This window comes from Marmota marmota, unplaced genomic scaffold, assembly GCF_001458135.2.
Source record: "Marmota marmota marmota unplaced genomic scaffold, marMar, whole genome shotgun sequence".
In the NCBI taxonomy this organism is placed as follows: domain Eukaryota; kingdom Metazoa; phylum Chordata; class Mammalia; order Rodentia; family Sciuridae; genus Marmota; species Marmota marmota.
Window position 1 is genome coordinate 1,508,087 of NW_025999949.1, and position 18,863 is coordinate 1,526,949.

Below are 18,863 nucleotides of genomic sequence, written 5' to 3' on the forward strand. Positions count from 1 at the left end.
TATGAATATATGTGTGCATATATTTATATTCATGTATTATATTCATGTATTTTATTCATTGAAAGTTATTTTCTAGCAGTATTTACCAACATTTAATAAAATTATGAATCAGCTCCCATTCATGGTTATATTTTTCTGTGGTATTTGATATTTTCTGGTAACATAAATAAATGTTTATAACTATTTCTTCTACAAAGTACTGACTTTCAGCTAAGTTATTTATAGGTCACAATGGTGCAAGGCATGCTTGCACAATGATTCTTACATAACCTATTACTTAAGTAGTTTCATGTTCAAAAATAGTTTCATGCTTAAACAATATATGCTCTGAAAGCCACAGTCTATCAGTTTAAAAATTCTTTATGGGTCTTATTATATGTACCTTAATAAAATGTAAGATTTTTAAGATAGCATAATTTGCATTTCTCTTTAATTTTTAACAGTTTCAGTCTAACTGGTGACTGAAATGTTTAATGTGCCTTTATTTTCCACTATAATTTGTATTCTAGTTGCAATTAAATGTTTTCCTTTTGAGATACAGTTGAGATTTTACTGTATTGGTCAACCATTGGATAAAATACAAAAAGAGAAAACCTTCCATGTATTGTGATCTAGTGTTCCCTTGAAAAATAGCTCTTACAATTTGAATGCATTTTTATATAGAAGCAAAGATATTTTTAGAATTAAAATCCAAGACTAATTCAAAAAGTTCTTTCTTTTTTCTTTTTTTTGTTAAACCCATGATGAATTTGAATTACCTATGACCCATGATTTGTGATGGTTCAACACTTTATGGTGGTACAAAGTGATATGCATTTATTAGAAACCATACTTTTATTTTGAACTTCGGTCTTTGCTTGCAATAATGATTCAGAGGATATGGTTCTCTTTCTTAGAATGCTGTCTTGTGATGATGGGCAGCAACGGTCAGCTGCAGCTCTCAGTAAGAAATGTGATTGATCACTAGGGTAAACCACAGATTCTCTCTAGTTGTACTTTGTTGCTAAGCTGTAATGTTCAACTTGTGATGAGTTAGTGGGGTATCACTTCATCATAAGTTGAAGAGCATCTGTAAACTTGTAATGGAAAATGATAGGAATTAATACTCTAGAAATAATAACCTTAAAAGAAGACTTAAAAACCTGTAAACTTGAATAATTTCTAAATTTGTTCTACTTCAAGTAAAAATAGTTTTAGGAGACTGTGGTAATATGAAGATGTTTTATGGAGACACTCAATGGTATTCGTCAACATTTCTAGCACATCAGATACTGACAGTGCTTATCTTTTTTTTAATTTTTATCTTTATTTCCAGCCATTTCCTTCCTTTTTGCTTGACGTATAATTCATGATTATTAGCTTGGATTAGGATTAGTTTTGGATTCAGGTTGAGAAAGAAAACATTTATTTGAGCTAACTGGATGAGAGTTGACAGAGGTACAGTAAGAAGAAAGTCAAAAATTTTAAGAGGACTCATTTCTGTAGATGAGTGTGAGACCATCTGAAACAACAAGTTAGTAAAAGGCAAATAAAGCTTACAGAATAATCTTTGAGGCAAGATAAGTGTGACACGTCCCAAACCCTCTGACAGGGTGATAAACAACCACTAAATAAAGAGGAAAGGAGAAATAAATAAAACTATCGATAATTGGGTAAAAGCATTTTAAAAATCAGTTTGTCTTATTAATTGCTAGTTATCCTTGAAATAAGATTTTGTTATTATTGCTAATTCTGTATAGAAGAATATTAAGGGGGAGAGACTGTCAAGATCATTTCTAGTCCAAAAGAAAAGAATAAAGGACACATTTTACAGATGGTCAGCTGTTGCTATCAGAGTTAAGCAGTTGAGGTAAGACTGTAACTCTTCTAGTCTGGTGTTCTTTTTCACTATGTATATTAAAAGATCATTTGCAGGTGATCAGATAGTTGTCTTTAATACATATTTACTTATAATAAAAGGATGAGCACAGTCCTTTTACCTCTTCTTAAATAAAGTTATAATTCATTGAGTGAGACATACAGGTAAGCAGATACTTAAAAGGTAGTTAATAACATGTGTTTACATTGAAGTCTTTGTGACTTAGAAAAGGATTCCTGGAATATGTCATGGCCAAGATGAGCCTTCCATTATGAACTGGATGAGAAACACTTGGTCAGACCTGGGGAAACTAAACAGCTCCTGTGTAAGCAGAGCTTAGAGTAAGTAGAAACAACGGTAAGAGTTCAGCCTGTTGAGATAAATAAGCCCCCTTTGGTTATAAGAGGCTCTGAAAGTGATTTTAAAGGGTTTGGACTGAGTGCTAAAGGGAAAAATCAAAAGACTTTATCATATTTACACTTTTGAAACAAACTTAGGCAGCAAATATAGAGGAGAGAGTTAGAGTAAAAAGGTGAATGTTGCAATGAAAAAAAAATGGTAATGCTAATGGAAAGAATTATACATATTTTGAATAGAAATGTGGTGGAAATAACTAAATGGTGACCAAGGGAAATGGCATAATAGGGAAAGCAAGCACCTACTGACTGGTTTAGGGAAGCTAGGTAGACAGAAGAGTATCTTTCAGTAAGACAATAAATAAAAGAATGAGAACCAGGATTTATTTAGAATAGTAGAAACAGCTAGTTTAACTTTTTTAGTTTTTTTTTCTATTATAATAGAATACCATAGCCTGGGTAAATTATAAACAATGGGGGTTTACTTGGCTCATTATTTAAGAGGCTGGCAAGTCTTAAAACAAGGGGGTGCATCTGGGAAGGGCCTTCTTGCTACTTCATAACATGGTGGAAGGCATCACAGGGTGGGAGAAAACAGGTATACTTGAGAGAAAACTGTAGTGAACTCATTTTGTTTATCAGGCATTAATCTATTCATGAGGGCAGAGCCCTCTTATAGGTCCTATTTCTCAATATTATTACTGTGGCAGTTAAGGTTTGTTCCTTCTTCCTTCCTTCCTTTTTATTTTTATTTTTTTGAGTTGTGTATGGATAACTATTTTATTTTATTTTTAGACTATTATTTCATTTGTTAATTTTTGTGTGGTGTGAGGATCAAATCCAGTGCCTTACAAGTGCTAGGCAAGCACTCTGCCACTGAGCTACAGCCCCAGCCCCCTTTTGATTTTTTTGCTTTTGAGGCAGAGTCTCACTAATTTGCTGAGGCTGGTCTTCAACATTCCCCTGCCTCAGACTTCTGAGTCACTAGGATTGCAGTTTTGTGCTACCACGCAAGTGGCAATTAAATTTCAACATAAAGTTTTCAAGGGGACATTCAAACCTTAGTAATAACAACATTAGTATTTTTCTAGTTCTTTCTTTGTGCCAGATATTGTGCTATTATAATAGAACCCAAGAGCCTGACTCCAGAACTTATATTCTTTTGCATTGCCCCAAGGAGCACAGGTTGTATAGAAATTCATACTTAAGTAATACATTATTTCAGTCTTATTGAACTTGATTTAGTTTTATTTATTGGTTGCCAGCTGCATGGAAGACACTGCTAGAGGTTGGTACAAAAAGGTATTTAATACAGGGCCCTGATCAAACTCGACTTATAATATATTATGAAAACGGAAGAGATTAATTTGAATGGAGGAAAGGAAGATCAATGATCTTGGGAAAGGTCTGTCAAAGATGAATTGATATTTAAATCTTACATAATCAAAAAGTTGCACATGAACTAGAAATTCTTATTTTGGTGTTAAAATACTTTCAGTTTTCTTATTTTGTTTTAAATGGTAATTATTATTAGTTAAGATCGTATTTTTATAAAATTATAAACTGTATAATTGCTGCTGAAAAGTGCTTGGTACATATTTATGGTAAGATAGTGTTAAAGGGAAAAATCAAAACATGTTTAACTCTTAAAATATTTTCGTATTTTCACATAAGTGTAGTTAGAATATCTTTTCTGAAGTTTTTCAAAGTTAAAATGATTGAAAATATAAAATATTTGAAATACTTATTACTGCTTTTGTTTTCTAAGACAAATGTTTAAAATTAAAAAATAATATTGGGATTATTAGATTATATTTATTTTTTGTGGTTTGGCTTGAAGTTAATTATTAAATAGAGCTTGATTTTTAGTCTTAGAAAAATAGATGTATGAGTGATTAGAGCTTTTTTTTTTAACTGTACTGATTGTTAAAGCATTGCCTAAGTAAATCTCAGTGAGCTTGTGAAAGGGATGACTTAACACAACTGTTGATGCATTTGGATTGAAACATCTTTATCAAGTTAATACAAGAAGCAGTCATGCCCTGCTTGAATTACTCATTCAAAATAGCTGAACAGCAGCCTACATGTGGATTTTGAAATCCTGGGAAATAAGATGCCTGCATGCATCCAAATGTTGAAAGCCTTCACTCCTTACATGTGGGAAATGTTGAGCTCTCTTGTCATCTACTAGATTTTTGGCCTTCAGGGAAACATGATCAATTTAATTGCTGACCAGCTTTGTCCATTACTTTTAATGATTATAATCTCTGAATTAAGTCTATGAAGTTTGTAGCTTAAAAGATCATGTTTAGATATTAGACACTTAAGATGTATGAGATTAAACACACAGACCTAGATGTTTCACTTGTTTATTACACTCACATCACTAAAAATATAAAATTATTTAGATATAATCATAGAATCAACTTGTTAATTTTAAATGAAATCTGAAATGTGTTTGTCTCTGTGGGTCAAATAATATCTTCCATAGACTGCAGTTCTGTGGAATATTTGTCTCTTATAGCCCTTTGTGTGTGCAAACTTTGGCAATTTTTCTAAAGCACAGGCTTTAGAAAAGACTTATTGAATCCCAGCTACTTACAAATGCACAAAACAACTATTTGTGCTTTTTGTTTATTTTCATTTTATTATCTTTTTGATAGGAGATTCAAAGAGAATTTTTAGAAATATGAAGTGATACAGCATAGCTAAGAAAAGTTTATGTTATGGGAAGGAAGAAATGCATCTTATGTTTTAAGGTTGTTACTCTTGAATTGCAATTCTGGAATTGAGTCTTTGTTTAAATTACTTGATCTCACTTTTATCATTTCTTAGTCTATTAAATTGTTGCAATACTAAACACTGAATATTGTTGGGTAGATTGTCTACTGCATAAAGCTAATCTTCTATGAAATAAACCAAATGAATTTGTTTATTGTTATTGCTATTTTTTGGAATGACTTTCTGAAAGATGGAAGTAAAGTTGCCATTCTCACAAAAATTGGTTTATGACAATATTGATCAGAATGAAGGAAGGTATGTGGCTGGAGGTGGCAACATTGATAGTGTTTGGTCAGTGTTTTGTTTTTTTTTTCCCTCTTAAATTTATGTGTTTAAAGTGTTTTATTTAAAATGAGATTGACAATCACATTTATTTTTATTTTTGATTCATACATAATTGTACTCGTTTATGGGGTGCATTGTGTTATTTTCATATATTTATACATTTAATAACTATCAAGTTAGAGTAATTAGCATATTACTTCAAACATTTATCATTTGTTAGCAGTGATAATGTTTATAATCCTCTCTTCTAGATATTGTGAAATATTTAACACATTATTATTTGCCATAGTCAACCTAGAATAGAACAGTACAATGTATTTTTTCTATCTTATTATAACTTTGTATGTGTTGACTAACCTCCCTGCATGCCCCCTGCCTGTTTGCCCTCCCCCAAATGTGGTAATCACTTTTCTGTTTTCTTATTTCTAGTAGATCATTTATTTTTTATTTTTTTAGATTCCACAAGTGAGTGAGATCAAGGGGTGTTTGCTTTTGTTTTGTTTTACTTGGCTCATTTCACTTAACATCCTGCACATTCATCAATGATGTCACAAATGAGAGGATTTTATTTTTTATGGCTGAAGAGTATTTCATTCTGTCTCTATCTGCTCTTCTATTGATGTAGCTTAGGTTGATTATATATTTAGATGAGTTAAGCTAAGATTTTATAGATATATATAATAACGGAACCTTGGAAAACAGTTATGGAGATTTATCAAAAGTTAACATCACAAATATAATTTTTATTTTATATAATAGCTTTATGTGTACATTAATACTATGCTAGAAATAGTCTTCATGGTAGAAAGGTAGTGAAAGAAGTATATTTTGAAATGTGTTAATAAAGTGGCAGGTAGTGGATTTTTTTTTTTATCAGAAGGAGCTGTTCTAAATTTGAAAGAATGTTCAAGATCAAGTGGCCATATATAATGTTTAGATAAAAGGGTCAGAATGCCACGTACATGCCTATATTTGAAGATAAATATAAAATTGTACACAAGTGCTTTCATACCATACATTCTCTTCTATACCTGCTTTGTCATTCAGCAGTGTTTTAAAAACTGTTTTTTCCATCCCCAAAATATGTTTTTCAATCTTAAATACAATGCCATTTTAGCATCCTTGTATGTTTTCATTAAAATTAATATAATTAATATTGCTGGGTAAATACATTACTGGTGGATATTAGGAATTGTCTCATTTCTCACTAATATTTAAAAAGTGCTATTGTGAACAATTTTGTTGAATTCATCCTGTGAACATTCCTAATGTAATAAATTATTAAAGGCATAATTTGGTGCATTATTTTGTTCTTGATAATCATTTCCAGTATTTTCAGATGCTTAGCAGTAAACAATTAATTAAAAATTTATAATGCTAGCTTTATAAGCAACAAGTAGCTAGCTTTTCATAGCATTAAAGTGAGTGTCTTTTTTATGTCCTTATTAACATACTTTTGTCTCTTGGGAAAGTTCTAAGGTGTTGTATAGATATGTTTTTATTTGGATAGTAAAATCCTTGCCATTAAAATTTTGTTAAAAATACTTTTAAATTTTTCTATTTTTATAAATTCAGGTAGGTCTTAATGCATCAGCTTTACACTCAAAGTTATCATTTCTTCAGTTTCATTGATCTAGAATGATTTGGGAGAGAGTTTGGATTTTGGAATCAGGCAAATTTGTTTTCAAATGCCAATCTGCTTTAACTGTCTGTGTGACTTCCTGCAACCTCCCCAAGGTTCATTTTCACATATACAAAATTTATAAAACAATGGTACTCCTTTATAAGATTTGTTTTTCATTTTCAAGATAATGAATGTAAAGATTCAACACAGAGCTAAGGAACAACTGCAAGCTGCTCACAAAATTTCACCTCTACTTTGAAAACTGGGAATCCATAAATATTAGAATGAGATTTATCCCCTATCTCTCACTGTGTACAAAACTCTAGGTAGATCAAAGACGTCGTAATTACACCAGAGAACCTGCACCTGTTATTAGAAAATGTGGGCCCAACACTCCAACATATCAGCTCAGGAACTGACTTTATTAACAAGACTCCTAAAGTGCAAGAAGTAAAATTTAAAAATCAATAAATTGGATAGTATCAAATTATAAAGCTTCTTCACAGCTAAGGAAATAAGAACATGAAGAGAGAGCCTACAAAATGGGAGAAAATGCTTGACACCTGCTCCTTGGGGCATTAATCTCCAGGATATACAAATAACTCAAAAAAACCTTAACACCAAAACCCAAATAACTCAATCATTAAATGGGCAAAGAAACTAAACCCAGTATATTTCTTCTTCACAGAATAAATGACAATTATCAAGAATATAAGCAACAATAAATATTGGTGTGGATGTGGGGAAAATGTGTACACTCATACATTTTTGGTGGTGCTGCAAATTGTTGCAGCCACTATGGAAAGCAGTATGGAGATTCCTCAGAAAACTTGGAATGGAACCAATTTGACCCAGCTACCCCACTCCTCAATTTATACCCAAAGCACTTAAAAACAGTATAATATAGTAACACAGCCACATCAATGTTTATAGCAGCTCAATTCACAATAGCTAAGCTATGGAGCCAACCTAGCTTCAACAGAGGAATGGATAAAGAAAATGTGGTTTATATCACTCACTCACACACACACACACACACACACACTCTAGAGGATTACTTAGCCATAAAGAAGAATGAGTTTATGACATTTGCTAGTGAATGGATGTATCTGGAGACTATCATGTTAAATGAAATGATCTATCTCCTCAAATCAAAGATCAGATATTTCCCTGATATGTGTAAGCTACCTCACAATAACAGAGTGTTGGATTAGAAAGTCAGTGGATTGGACAAAGGGGAATGAAGGAAAGGGAGAAGTGATGGGAAAAGGGAAGACAGTGGATTGAATTTGACATAACTTTCCTATGTACATATATGAATATACCATAGTGAACCTCACCATCATGTACATCCACAAGAAATTAATTAAAAAGAAAGAAAAATGGGTAAATGTTAGATCAGTAGAGAGAAAGGTATAGGAGATGTAGGAGGGGAGGGGAAGAAGAAGTTTGGAGAACTGAATTAGAATAAGAATATATTCCATGCTTGTATAATTATGTCAAAATGGATTCTACTATCATGTACAACTAAAAAGAACCAATAAAAAATTAGCATCTCTGCTTTTCAAAAACATTTGTAATGATAAAGAATACAGCATTTGGAGTTAGCCAGATGTGGGTTTGAATCCCTATGCTGCTCAGTCCAAAGGAAATTATTCTGTCAGTGTTTTTACTTTCTTCATTAAAAAAAGAAAAAGAAAAAAAAAAAGATCACTTAAGGTTTTGTGGGGCTTAAGTAAAATTGTATGTATAAAGTAGTTGGAACAGTTTTTGAGCAAATATTTCTTGTTCCCACAAGTTTTATTTTCTTCACCAGAAGAATGATTCTACATTTAATGTTAATTTATATTTTAGTTGTTCATTGTTCTACTGTCGTAAATTTATAGTTTTTTCTTTTTAAAAACAAATTTGTAATTAACAAAATTTAAGTAATTTTCCTTGCTACTATCCAATTGTTGAGAGAATGAGAATGAATATCTTAGGAGGCTCTCTCCAGCATATTGGTTATTATCCGTGGTGTAGGACTCTTATCTCTAGTTCGCAAACAGTACCTAGACTGCTCTGTTTCTTGTATTTCTTTTGAATAGCACACATTAAGCATGAATTTTCTCTTTGATGACTGGAAAGTCACTTATTCTAAATAATTTTATGACGACTTTTAAAAGATATTTTTGTATGTTTAAATATATTTGTCAGAAAACTTTGATTGTAAATAAACAATATGCAACTGTAATATTGTAATGTTTTCTGGTATATTGGTTTTGCTTTCTTTTATATACTCAACAAATGATTCTCTGAATCTGCTTAAGACATTTCTTAACTCAATGTGTAGTAGCTTCAAGTTTTTGCTGTATCTCAAACGAGGTTTATTTTTTTTAAATATGTATATTTTTTAGTTGTAGTTGGACACAGTACCTTTATTTCACTTATTTATTTTTATGTGGTGCTAAAGATCGAACCCAGGGTCTCACACTTGCAAGTCGATCACTGTACCTCTGAGCCACAACCCCAGCCCTCAAATGAGTTTTTGACCAGCTTAATATGTGCCCTTGTTATATTTTCAGGTTTTCAGATCTTTACTGCTTTGTCCTTTTCAGCCTAGGTGTTTTTGTTCAGAATGTCTTTTGGTAGATATGATACATTTTTCTGTGTCCTCTTTATCAGTTTTCTGTTTTCTTCACTTACATATTAAAGACAGACTGACTATATAACTATTATGGAAATCGGTTCAAGCCTCAGCTCTATGACTTATTGTGTGTGTTTCCTATCTTCTCTGTACCTCAAATAGTCTTACCTGGGAGATTAGAATATTGGTACATAATAACTTGCCCCTCATGGACTTACAGAAAGGGTCACATAATTTAATATATAGATGTTTTTCTTTTTGTAAACCAAGCCTATGCACATAACAAAAATTTTAGCTTTCACTGAGTGCTTCCTAGTGTCAGGCAGCATTTTTAGGTACTCTTTTATCCTCACAACAGTCCTATGAAACAGAAAATTACCCTCCCTTTTTAAAAGAAGTTGAATGTAGAAATTGTCGATGTTTCATTATAGGTGTTCATGTATGATAGAATTTGAATTTAAAGTGTTTTGCTTTTATCAAAGATTAGTAAATAAATATAAATTTGTGTTTTATGTTTAAATAAAATGTTTAGAGTACATATGTATTCTTTCTTGTGATTTCATCACATTAACTGACACCCCCTCCTCCATAAAGTGTACCAGTACTCATAGTGTCAAATAAAATGGTTTCTACTGTGATTGTGTCTCTTTGTAACTATGTACTTCAGCTGTTTCCAGGGGACCTCAGTTTCAGAAAGCAGGATTATCCAAATATTCCTCTGCACCAAGCCTGCTATAGATTGTCATTCCAGCTATAGAAAATACTGAATTTTCTGCTTATTTCTTGACTTCTTTGCCTATGGCTCCAGACTCCCCAGTCTGATTACTTTTTTTTTTTTTCTTCAGATTAGCACATTAGTTTTTTGATGCCGAATATCTGAGTAACATGATGAAACCGTTTGTCTTGGTTGTTTAAAAGCAGTGAAGGAGAAGTGATAAGACATCATTTTTGTAAAAGTGATGCTGGAAACCAAGAACACTTCTAAGGTGTACAGATCCTCTGATTCATAGTGCTTTAACTTTATTTTTCCTTGTATTTTTTATTGGAACATTAAAATGATATATAATAGTGCGTAGTGCTTTAACTTCAACGTTCTCTCTTGTGATACCACCATTAAAAAAATTCAGTGGCCTTTAGAATGAATAATGCTTTGAATATTTAAAGGCAGTTGTATCCTATGCTCAGTGAATCACAAAGTTAAATTCCAGGAGTAAAAAGATTTTGAAGCAGCTTTAGAATCCTTGTGCACAGCCCCACATAAAGAGAAGCTTTAGAGTGTGTTTCTCCTTACTCTATAGCACTGATTATGGCTTGGCTTGGAAAGAAATTTATTTACCTATTTTCTTTATACAATGAAAGGTAGTATTATTAACCCAGTCAATCCAGTCATTAACTTAGGGAATGTTTTACATTTTTCTTTTCCTCCTTTTCCAATTTTCCTGAGTAGCTAGGCAACAAATTCTTAGTCTTTTCTATAAAACTTTTGTGTGAGACATATATGGTCTTGCCAATCTTTTAAAAATATTCTTTAATGTCTCCCTTGTTGATTTTTGGAAAAAGCTCAGACTTCTTAGCAGGACAACTCTATCCTTATATAGTGTGGCATTTTCCTGGGTGTACCATCCCCCCACTACGTGGACTATTTTAAATTTCATGGTCATACCATTCTCCCTTACCACTTTCATTAATACATATGATTTTTACACTGTAGAAAGCTCCATGTTTTCTTATTTTTTTCTTTCCATTCTATTCACCTCAAGCCTACATCCATTGAAAATTAACTCATTGAATTCGCTTACCAAAACAGGATAAGTGTCCCTCACATTTGCTTCTCTGCATTCTGTAACTATTATTGAATATATTTATTAAAGTATTTATCAACCAACATAATTAATTTTTTTCATTGTCTCCCATTAAATTATGAGCAGCTCAAGTTCAGGGACTATTTCTTATTTATCTCTGAAAATCTGATATTCACTCTTAGGTATATGGATGTTCTGTTAGAAATTTGTTGAGTTAATAAATGACTTAAAAACAATATCTTTGATAATAGATACATGGTAAACATGTCTATAATTAAAGATAATAAGAATTAACTCGAGTCAAAAATAAGAAAATGGACTAATATCTAAGCTTTTATCCATTTGACATTTGTCAGATGTCTTTCTTTTAGTTGTTTACGACATTGGTGTTCCTGTTTGGTCTTGTCTATTTTATTAGCACTAGTGATTTTGTGAAAAAAATACCTTCTTCTCATCACTCCTACACATAAAAGAATTCATATATTTTCATTTGCAAATGAACATTTATGTATACATGTACATTGCCTATGTATATAGTTATAGCATCACTTTTTAATTCTTAATTGTTTATTCTGTGAATGATATTTACATTTTGCTTTATCAGATGACTAGAAATGTGAAACTTATCATATTCCCCATATTTGGCACATTTGTTTTTTTAAATATGAAATGGCTTCATTGAGGTAATTTAAGAATATCTCATTTGAACCAGTCCTTGAAGTCAATTATGTGTTTGAAAACAGGGATCTGTCTTTTATAGCATGAGAGACCTTGGAATTATGAGGATAGGATTCATTTATCAGTTATGGTATTTTTCCCTGAGAGTAAGATGCCAAGAATCTGAGTAAGCAGATCACAAATATATTCCTATTTGAATATTGTATAGTCTCTATAGAGAGAGAGAGAGAGAGAGAGAGAGAGCGCTGGAGCACGAGTGGGCAGGAACATCACATCTCTAGTAGTGGGATCTTAGTTATGTTCATTTTAATGATACTACTTACTATGTTTTTTTTTTGTTTTTGCTTATAAATAACCTAGTTCAACCAGAGCCCTAACCATATGCAAGATACTAATGTTCAGATTTATTTAGTGAACAAATTGAGGTAGTTTTCTGTGCCATTGGTGGAACAAATTAAACTTTCACTGGTTGATTGCTTACACCTACAGAGTTTAGTGTGGGAGGATCATCAGCCAGTTTCTCTTATTGGCAGTAGAAAACTCTGCAGCTGAGTTTTCCCATGGAAGAGGTATCTTCTTTGAAATCCCAGAACATTAGTAAAAAAAAAAATTATTCATTAGTTAAAAAAAAAAAATGGGTAATAGTAAATTACTGAAAAGTCATTAAAGCAAAGCAAGTATGTTATTAATTGACAATTTATTGATTTCATCTTCAGAGCGAGTTTAAAGAAAAGGCAGGAAGGGTTAGATTTCAAGCTATGCTTTGAATGCTGTGTGAGGTCTGTTGGAGCTTTTTAGTTAGATTGTAATTAATTAACTCAAGTATTAGTACATGAGTAAAAGTACACTCTCTTTCGAATCTATCAAAGATGTAGCAATTTGACTTTGGGCCTGGAAAATATTGAAGGGCACCCAAAAATTCACCTGTTATTTTTAATCTTTTGGTAAAATGCAGCAGTAATTTGTGTATTTATTCAGTGTATACATTTCTATATGTTTGACTTCAGAGAAAATGGCATTATGTTTTAAATTTCCTTTTTAATTGCAGTTAAAATCTTCAACTTTTCAGTTAGTTTCATCTCTTTAAACAGTGTTAGAAATTATCATCCTCAGACTTTATAGCCTGTAAAGTTATATAATTTTACTGACATAAATAAAAGCAAAGAAGGACTTTCAAACTTTGCATCTTAACTTTAAGTGTTCCTTAAGAAAGGTGTGTTTTTAGTTTATTATGAATAATAAAGCAAAATTCCATAGCTGGAACTTTTAATTTTTCCTTTGTAAGCCCTTAATGTGTTGAGATCCGGAGTCTCTTTTGGTCTGTTTCTATGTATACTTTCATTTTATTATTCTTGTTAATTTTGAAAATTACTATAAGCTATTTCAGTATTAATTTTGCTATTTCATTATTACTTTTACAGCATTCCATATTTAAGAATATTTGAAGTTAGGAATTGTTGTACAATTAATGATATCTTACTATTGCTGATAAGTTGAGGTAGTTTTACCTTAGCTGGTATGTGTTAGCTTCTGTTGGTCATCTAGTGGCACTATAACTTCAGACTACCTTAATTTAAATTGTCTTCTTGTAAATTTTTTGTAGTCCATTAGTAGTATGGATTCAGACTCCAAATCTGTGTGAAAAATAACTTTAGGTTTTAATACTTATGGTTTTAATTCCCATGTTTTTTCCTAGCTATTGTAAAGCTTAAGTCATATAAATTAACTTTTGATTTGGTGGTTTTATTTCTTATTTCCTATGTAATGGCAACTTTAATGTGTCATCTTTATGCAGGACTGCTATAGTTTGAATCTGGCTTATTCCCCAAAGGCCTGTGCTTTAAGTGCTTGGTTGCCACACTGGCACTATTGGGAGGTGTGGAACATTTAAGGAGGTGGTTTCTACTGGAAGGAAATTAGGTCACTGGGTGCATGACCTTGAAGAGGATTTTAGGACCTTAACATCCCCCACACCCCACACCTTTGCTTCTTGGCTGCCATGAGGTGAGTAACCTCCTCCCACACACACCATACCATGATATTCTTTGTGGCCATAGGTCCATTGCAACATGGTCAAGCATCCATGGACTGAAACCTCTGAAACCATGAGCCAAAATAAACCCTTCCTTCTTACAACTTAATTTTCTCAGGTCTTTTGTAATAGTGACAGAAAGCTAACACAGGAATTTTCAAATGAGACTGCCTTTTAAGATGTATTTCTTTTCTTTTAATGATTATACCAAGTTTTATAATTAATAAAATTTTAGATTTAAAAAGATACAGCAGCAATGATATAACCAACAAGGAATGGCTGGAGTATAGGAAATGGTACATAACCTTGGGGTTACTTCTTAGATGGCAGAGAATGGCCTTTGTAGGATCATTTGTGTTTGTGTTTGGGGCTAAAGGTGGTAATAATTTCATATGTGTATTTATGAATGGAGCACAGCAAGAAAATAAAAGTACATTTTAAATTTGAGGATTATTCATGATCACTTTTCATATTAGTCTAATGTGAAAAAATGATTATAGAGCTGGGACTGTAGCTCAGTGGTAGAGCACATGCTTTGCATGTGTGAGGCACTGGGTTCAATCCTTAGCAACACATAAAAATAAATAAAGATACTGTGTGTTCATCTACAACTAAAAAATTTTTTTAAAATGGTTATAGCTTTTCAGTTTAATTTTAATATCATAATTCTTCTTTTCGACTCTTTTTAATGAGCTTCAAAGTATAAATACTTATTTAAATGTTCAATTGGGAACTTAATATGAATGCAATCTAGTGTCTTTGTCAAATATTTGTGGTTTTTACTGGAAGTGGGAAGCATAAACCTGCAAAGGTTTCGATATTGCTAGATCAGTATTTTGGTACCTTATTCTATTTGGTTTTATTGTCAACATTTGCATAGGAATTTGGAAAAATTAGAACAGCTTCATAGCACAGTAAAATAATTCTCATTAGTGTAGAGGAGGGAACAAGGAAAACTAACAGTAATGGCTTTTGAACATATTTGTCTTAATTTCTTCATAGTTCTCTTCAATATATATTATCTCCTTCACCAAATGCTAATTCACAAAGGTTATGATAATGACCTATACAAATAATTTTTATCAGAAAAGTATAGGACAGAATCAGAGTATGAATTGCTTTCCTTTTGGAAACTATTTCCGAATAGTGTGAGTCTGATCTGTTCTCATATCAGTTTCCTGGACAATTATTTAGTTTGGGACCCTTGCCTTTCCTACCCTTTACCCTTCCCACCCTTTCCCCCTATACACTATATTTTTTTGGTGGGAATAATTTAGACCTGAAAAGGTAGTCATCTTTCTATGTCTTGATAACAGTTCCTTGGAAGCCATTTGTCTGGTTCATGTTACCCAATAAATAGTTAATGAATTATTTAATGAGGGAGATTTCAGGCAACTAACTCCACATCCCAGAGTACAATAGAGTTTTAAGGATTCACTGTGATTATTTCACTGTGATTTTTGTCAATTTTGACAGTCTGGAAATAGTTTAAATTCTCTGTAAATCTTCCTTAGACAATCTGTAGCATGGTTAACCAGAGAGTATAAACATATCTAAGCACTTACCATTTTACTTTAAAGTTACTAACTTAGAAGACAGTTATCCAGCTTGGCTTAATACTTGTCACAAGGGAGCCAAATACTTTCATTGACTGTGATCAACGCAGAGGGTAGGATTCACAGGTTTGGATAGTTCATATTATATAGGTTGCTGTATTTAACAGGCACATATTTACTCGTGTGTACACAACAAAGTAGCCTTTTTGCTTTGCTTTTTTCCCCATTCATATTCACCCTGACTTGCTTAATTCATGACTAAAGAAGGAGAGATGAAATTTTTGACTTAATAATCTCTTTAGAGAGCAAGGGATAGAAGAGAAGAAACTAACAGCAATTAAACATTTACTATTATCAGACACCATACATGGTACTTTTTTCTTACATCTTTTTAACCTAGAAAAATTCTTTCTTCATTTTGACAGGCTTAGATTCAGATATTGCAAAATGATTTATTAACCATTTCAAAGATCCATAGCTAATAAGTGGCAGAACCAGGAATTGAAATACTTAAGTACATGTCCCCAAAGCTTTGAATTATATCATGCTGTCTCAATTCAAGTATCTAAATGATTGGAAATGGGAGTAATAGTTTAGTTAAGTAGGCTACCAGGTATCTGACTGCTGCACTTACTTCCCTGCATCATTTTTTTGGTGGGAATAATTTAGACCTGAAAAGGTAGTCATCTTTGAAGCTCTAAATAATCAGCTTGTGTTTGCTTAACCTTGATTGTGCTCTGATGCAAAGTTTTGCATTTATTTGACTTGCAACCTGCTTTATAGAGCTAGTGATTTATTGAATATCTTGGAAGCAAGTCCTTGACAGGCAATATTTTAAGGTAAAATTGCTGTGTGAGGATTTTGTTAACCTGACATTTTGTGGTTTCGCCTCATAAAACTGGCAAAGGACTCCCAGTGTGGAATGTTAATGGGGTGAAGTAATGAATGCAGGCTGGGATATAAGCAACCAGACATGAGAAATCCTATAGTTCATACTCTGTGATTCTGGGGGAGGTCTTTGTAGACAGTAGCTTTACTAAAAGATAAAAGCAGTAGGAATCCTTTTTAACTTAGGAGTTGATCAGACTCTTTGTTTGAAATTTAGGCTTAGAAGTGAAGCAGTGGTATGCACATGGGAAAGTACTCAAAGTTGTGCAATGTCTCATGATAATTTTCATTTTTTCAAACTGTTGAATTATTATCAACTACATATTTTCTGTAATCAAATGTTAGCATTTTAAATAAGCTTAATTTTGTCCAGTTGTTTATATCAATCTGTCAAACAGATAAATAGTTTAATTTTGGTGTTGTGCAGATTTTATTCCACTGGAGCAAAGCAATCTATGAAATTTCTTTCCTTTTCCTTTTGCTTTAAAACTTTGCAGAGTCTAATGTTTCCATCAAGATTCCCTCAAAGCAGCTCTGCTTTTTTTCTCTCTGATATATTTGATGAAATACACTGCAGGATTTTGTTTGAAAAAAGAAAAAGGATTCTACTTCTAAGAAATTTTGAATGCCACAAATTCAGCTACTATTTTTTTTTAATTTTAAAATTTATTTCCTAAGAGTTTGTGATCATGTATTTCAAAACATAATAACAGAGAATTTCTATGAAGTTTGTATTTTCAAGAAGAAAACTGATTATTTATAGACTGAGGGGAATTTTAAGACTTCTTACTAAAATGTAAGCATTTTTGTAGGATCACCTCTAGTTGTAGAGATTATAATTTCCAAAACAATTATTATATTTTCATATTTTGCCTTTAATTAGACTTGTTTTCCCTCCACTGAATAAACTATTTAATGTATCTTTTAGATAAAATCTGAAACACTTTTAATAATCATCCTCATTGTCCTAAACATGCAAGCTAGAATGTGTTGTTACTATCAAATGTCTAATAACATTTTTTTAAAGAGAGAGAGAGAATTTTTTTTTAATATTTATTTTTTAGTTTTCGGTGGGCACAACATATTTGTTTGTATGTGGTTCTGAAGATTGAACCCGGGCGAGCGCGCTACCGCTTGAGCCACATCCCCAGTCCTCTAATAACGTTTTTGAATCTACACTTTCCTTTACTACTAGTCCACTTAGTTAGCAGGTGGTAAAATAGCTATCTTTGAGATACTCTTAAAAATACCCCTTGCTTTTTATTCCCACTTACCCTACTTTAGATTCTCAACTTTTATTGTAGACTTCTTAGGATAACTGTAATATTCTCTTGCTAATTTTGCCTTCTTTTGGTCATTTGTGTAAATTGGCCTGTTGATTTTGATTACTTGAAGCCATTTAATAACTCCTATTGTCTAGCAGATAAAGTCCAAATGTTTCACCCTTTGCAGCTGTTCATATATTATCTTAGTAAAACAAACCAATTTCATTTTGTTTTTCATAGTGTTAACATCTAAACTAAAATATATTGACACTTCAGTCTGTTTCTCAAATGGAGTTTTATAAAACTTATCACTAAAAGCAACCTTAATAGAGTAATTCTATCTATATGTAAATGGATCATTCTAAAAATTTTCTCATTCAACATATATCTGGCATCTCAAGGGCAGTTGTCATTTAGATGTCTTCACAATGTTTTCTATGATTGACCCACACGTAGTGAAGATATTTTTATTAGTTCCTCTTAGAAAAAATTGATCACTTTTGATAGGAAACAGGCATATCAATTTTCCATTGTCAACCAGTTTCCTAGTTGTATCTTTATACAAATGCCTAGGAACTCTTCTAATACTTTTAATATATCTATATGTACATTCCAAATACTAAAATTATGTTTTCCTTTCAGTGTCCATAGAATTTTTTCTTTTTTTTGGCGAGGGTGGGGGGTGGCTACTGGGGATTGAACCCATAGACACTTTATCACCAAGCTACATTCCCAGCCCTTTTTTAGGTTTTTTTGTTTTTGTTTTTGTTTTTTTAATTTTAAGACAGGGTCTCACTAAGTTGCCTAGGGCCTCATTTCATTGCTGAGGCTGGCCTTGAACTTTCAATCCTCCTGCCTCAGGCTTCCCAACCCCACTGGGATTATAGGTGTATGCTACTGTACCTGGCAGGGTCCTTAGAATCTTGAAAAAAATAATCTTTTTCTTTCTTCAGTTTTTTTCCCTTATTAAATTATCTATTTGTTTCTCTAGGATATGTTTTGGAGGTCATTCTTCTGTGCTCCCATAATTGTATCTTAATGATTGATTTGCTTATTTATGTCTTTGCAACTACTTTATTGAAACAAAACATAAATATATCTTATTTATCACT

General features: G+C 32.1%; 1 protein-coding gene across 19 annotated transcripts in view; it reads left to right on the plus strand.

Moving 5' to 3' along the window:
- Vps13b (vacuolar protein sorting 13 homolog B) overlaps window positions 1-18,863 on the plus strand; it is a 734,817-nt gene that overhangs the window by 263,868 nt on the left and 452,086 nt on the right. The window contains exon 20 of one of the 19 annotated variants that reach the window (XM_048801914.1): window positions 13,806-14,487. The exons of 17 other annotated variants lie outside the window; for them this stretch is intronic. In XM_048801914.1, the coding sequence (XP_048657871.1) occupies window positions 13,806-13,816 (11 nt within the window). In that variant the 3' untranslated portion in view covers window positions 13,817-14,487. Of the gene's footprint in view, window positions 1-2,084; window positions 2,975-13,805; window positions 14,488-18,863 lie in introns of those variants that run through there. One more of the 19 variants, XM_048801913.1, reaches the window with a different exon arrangement.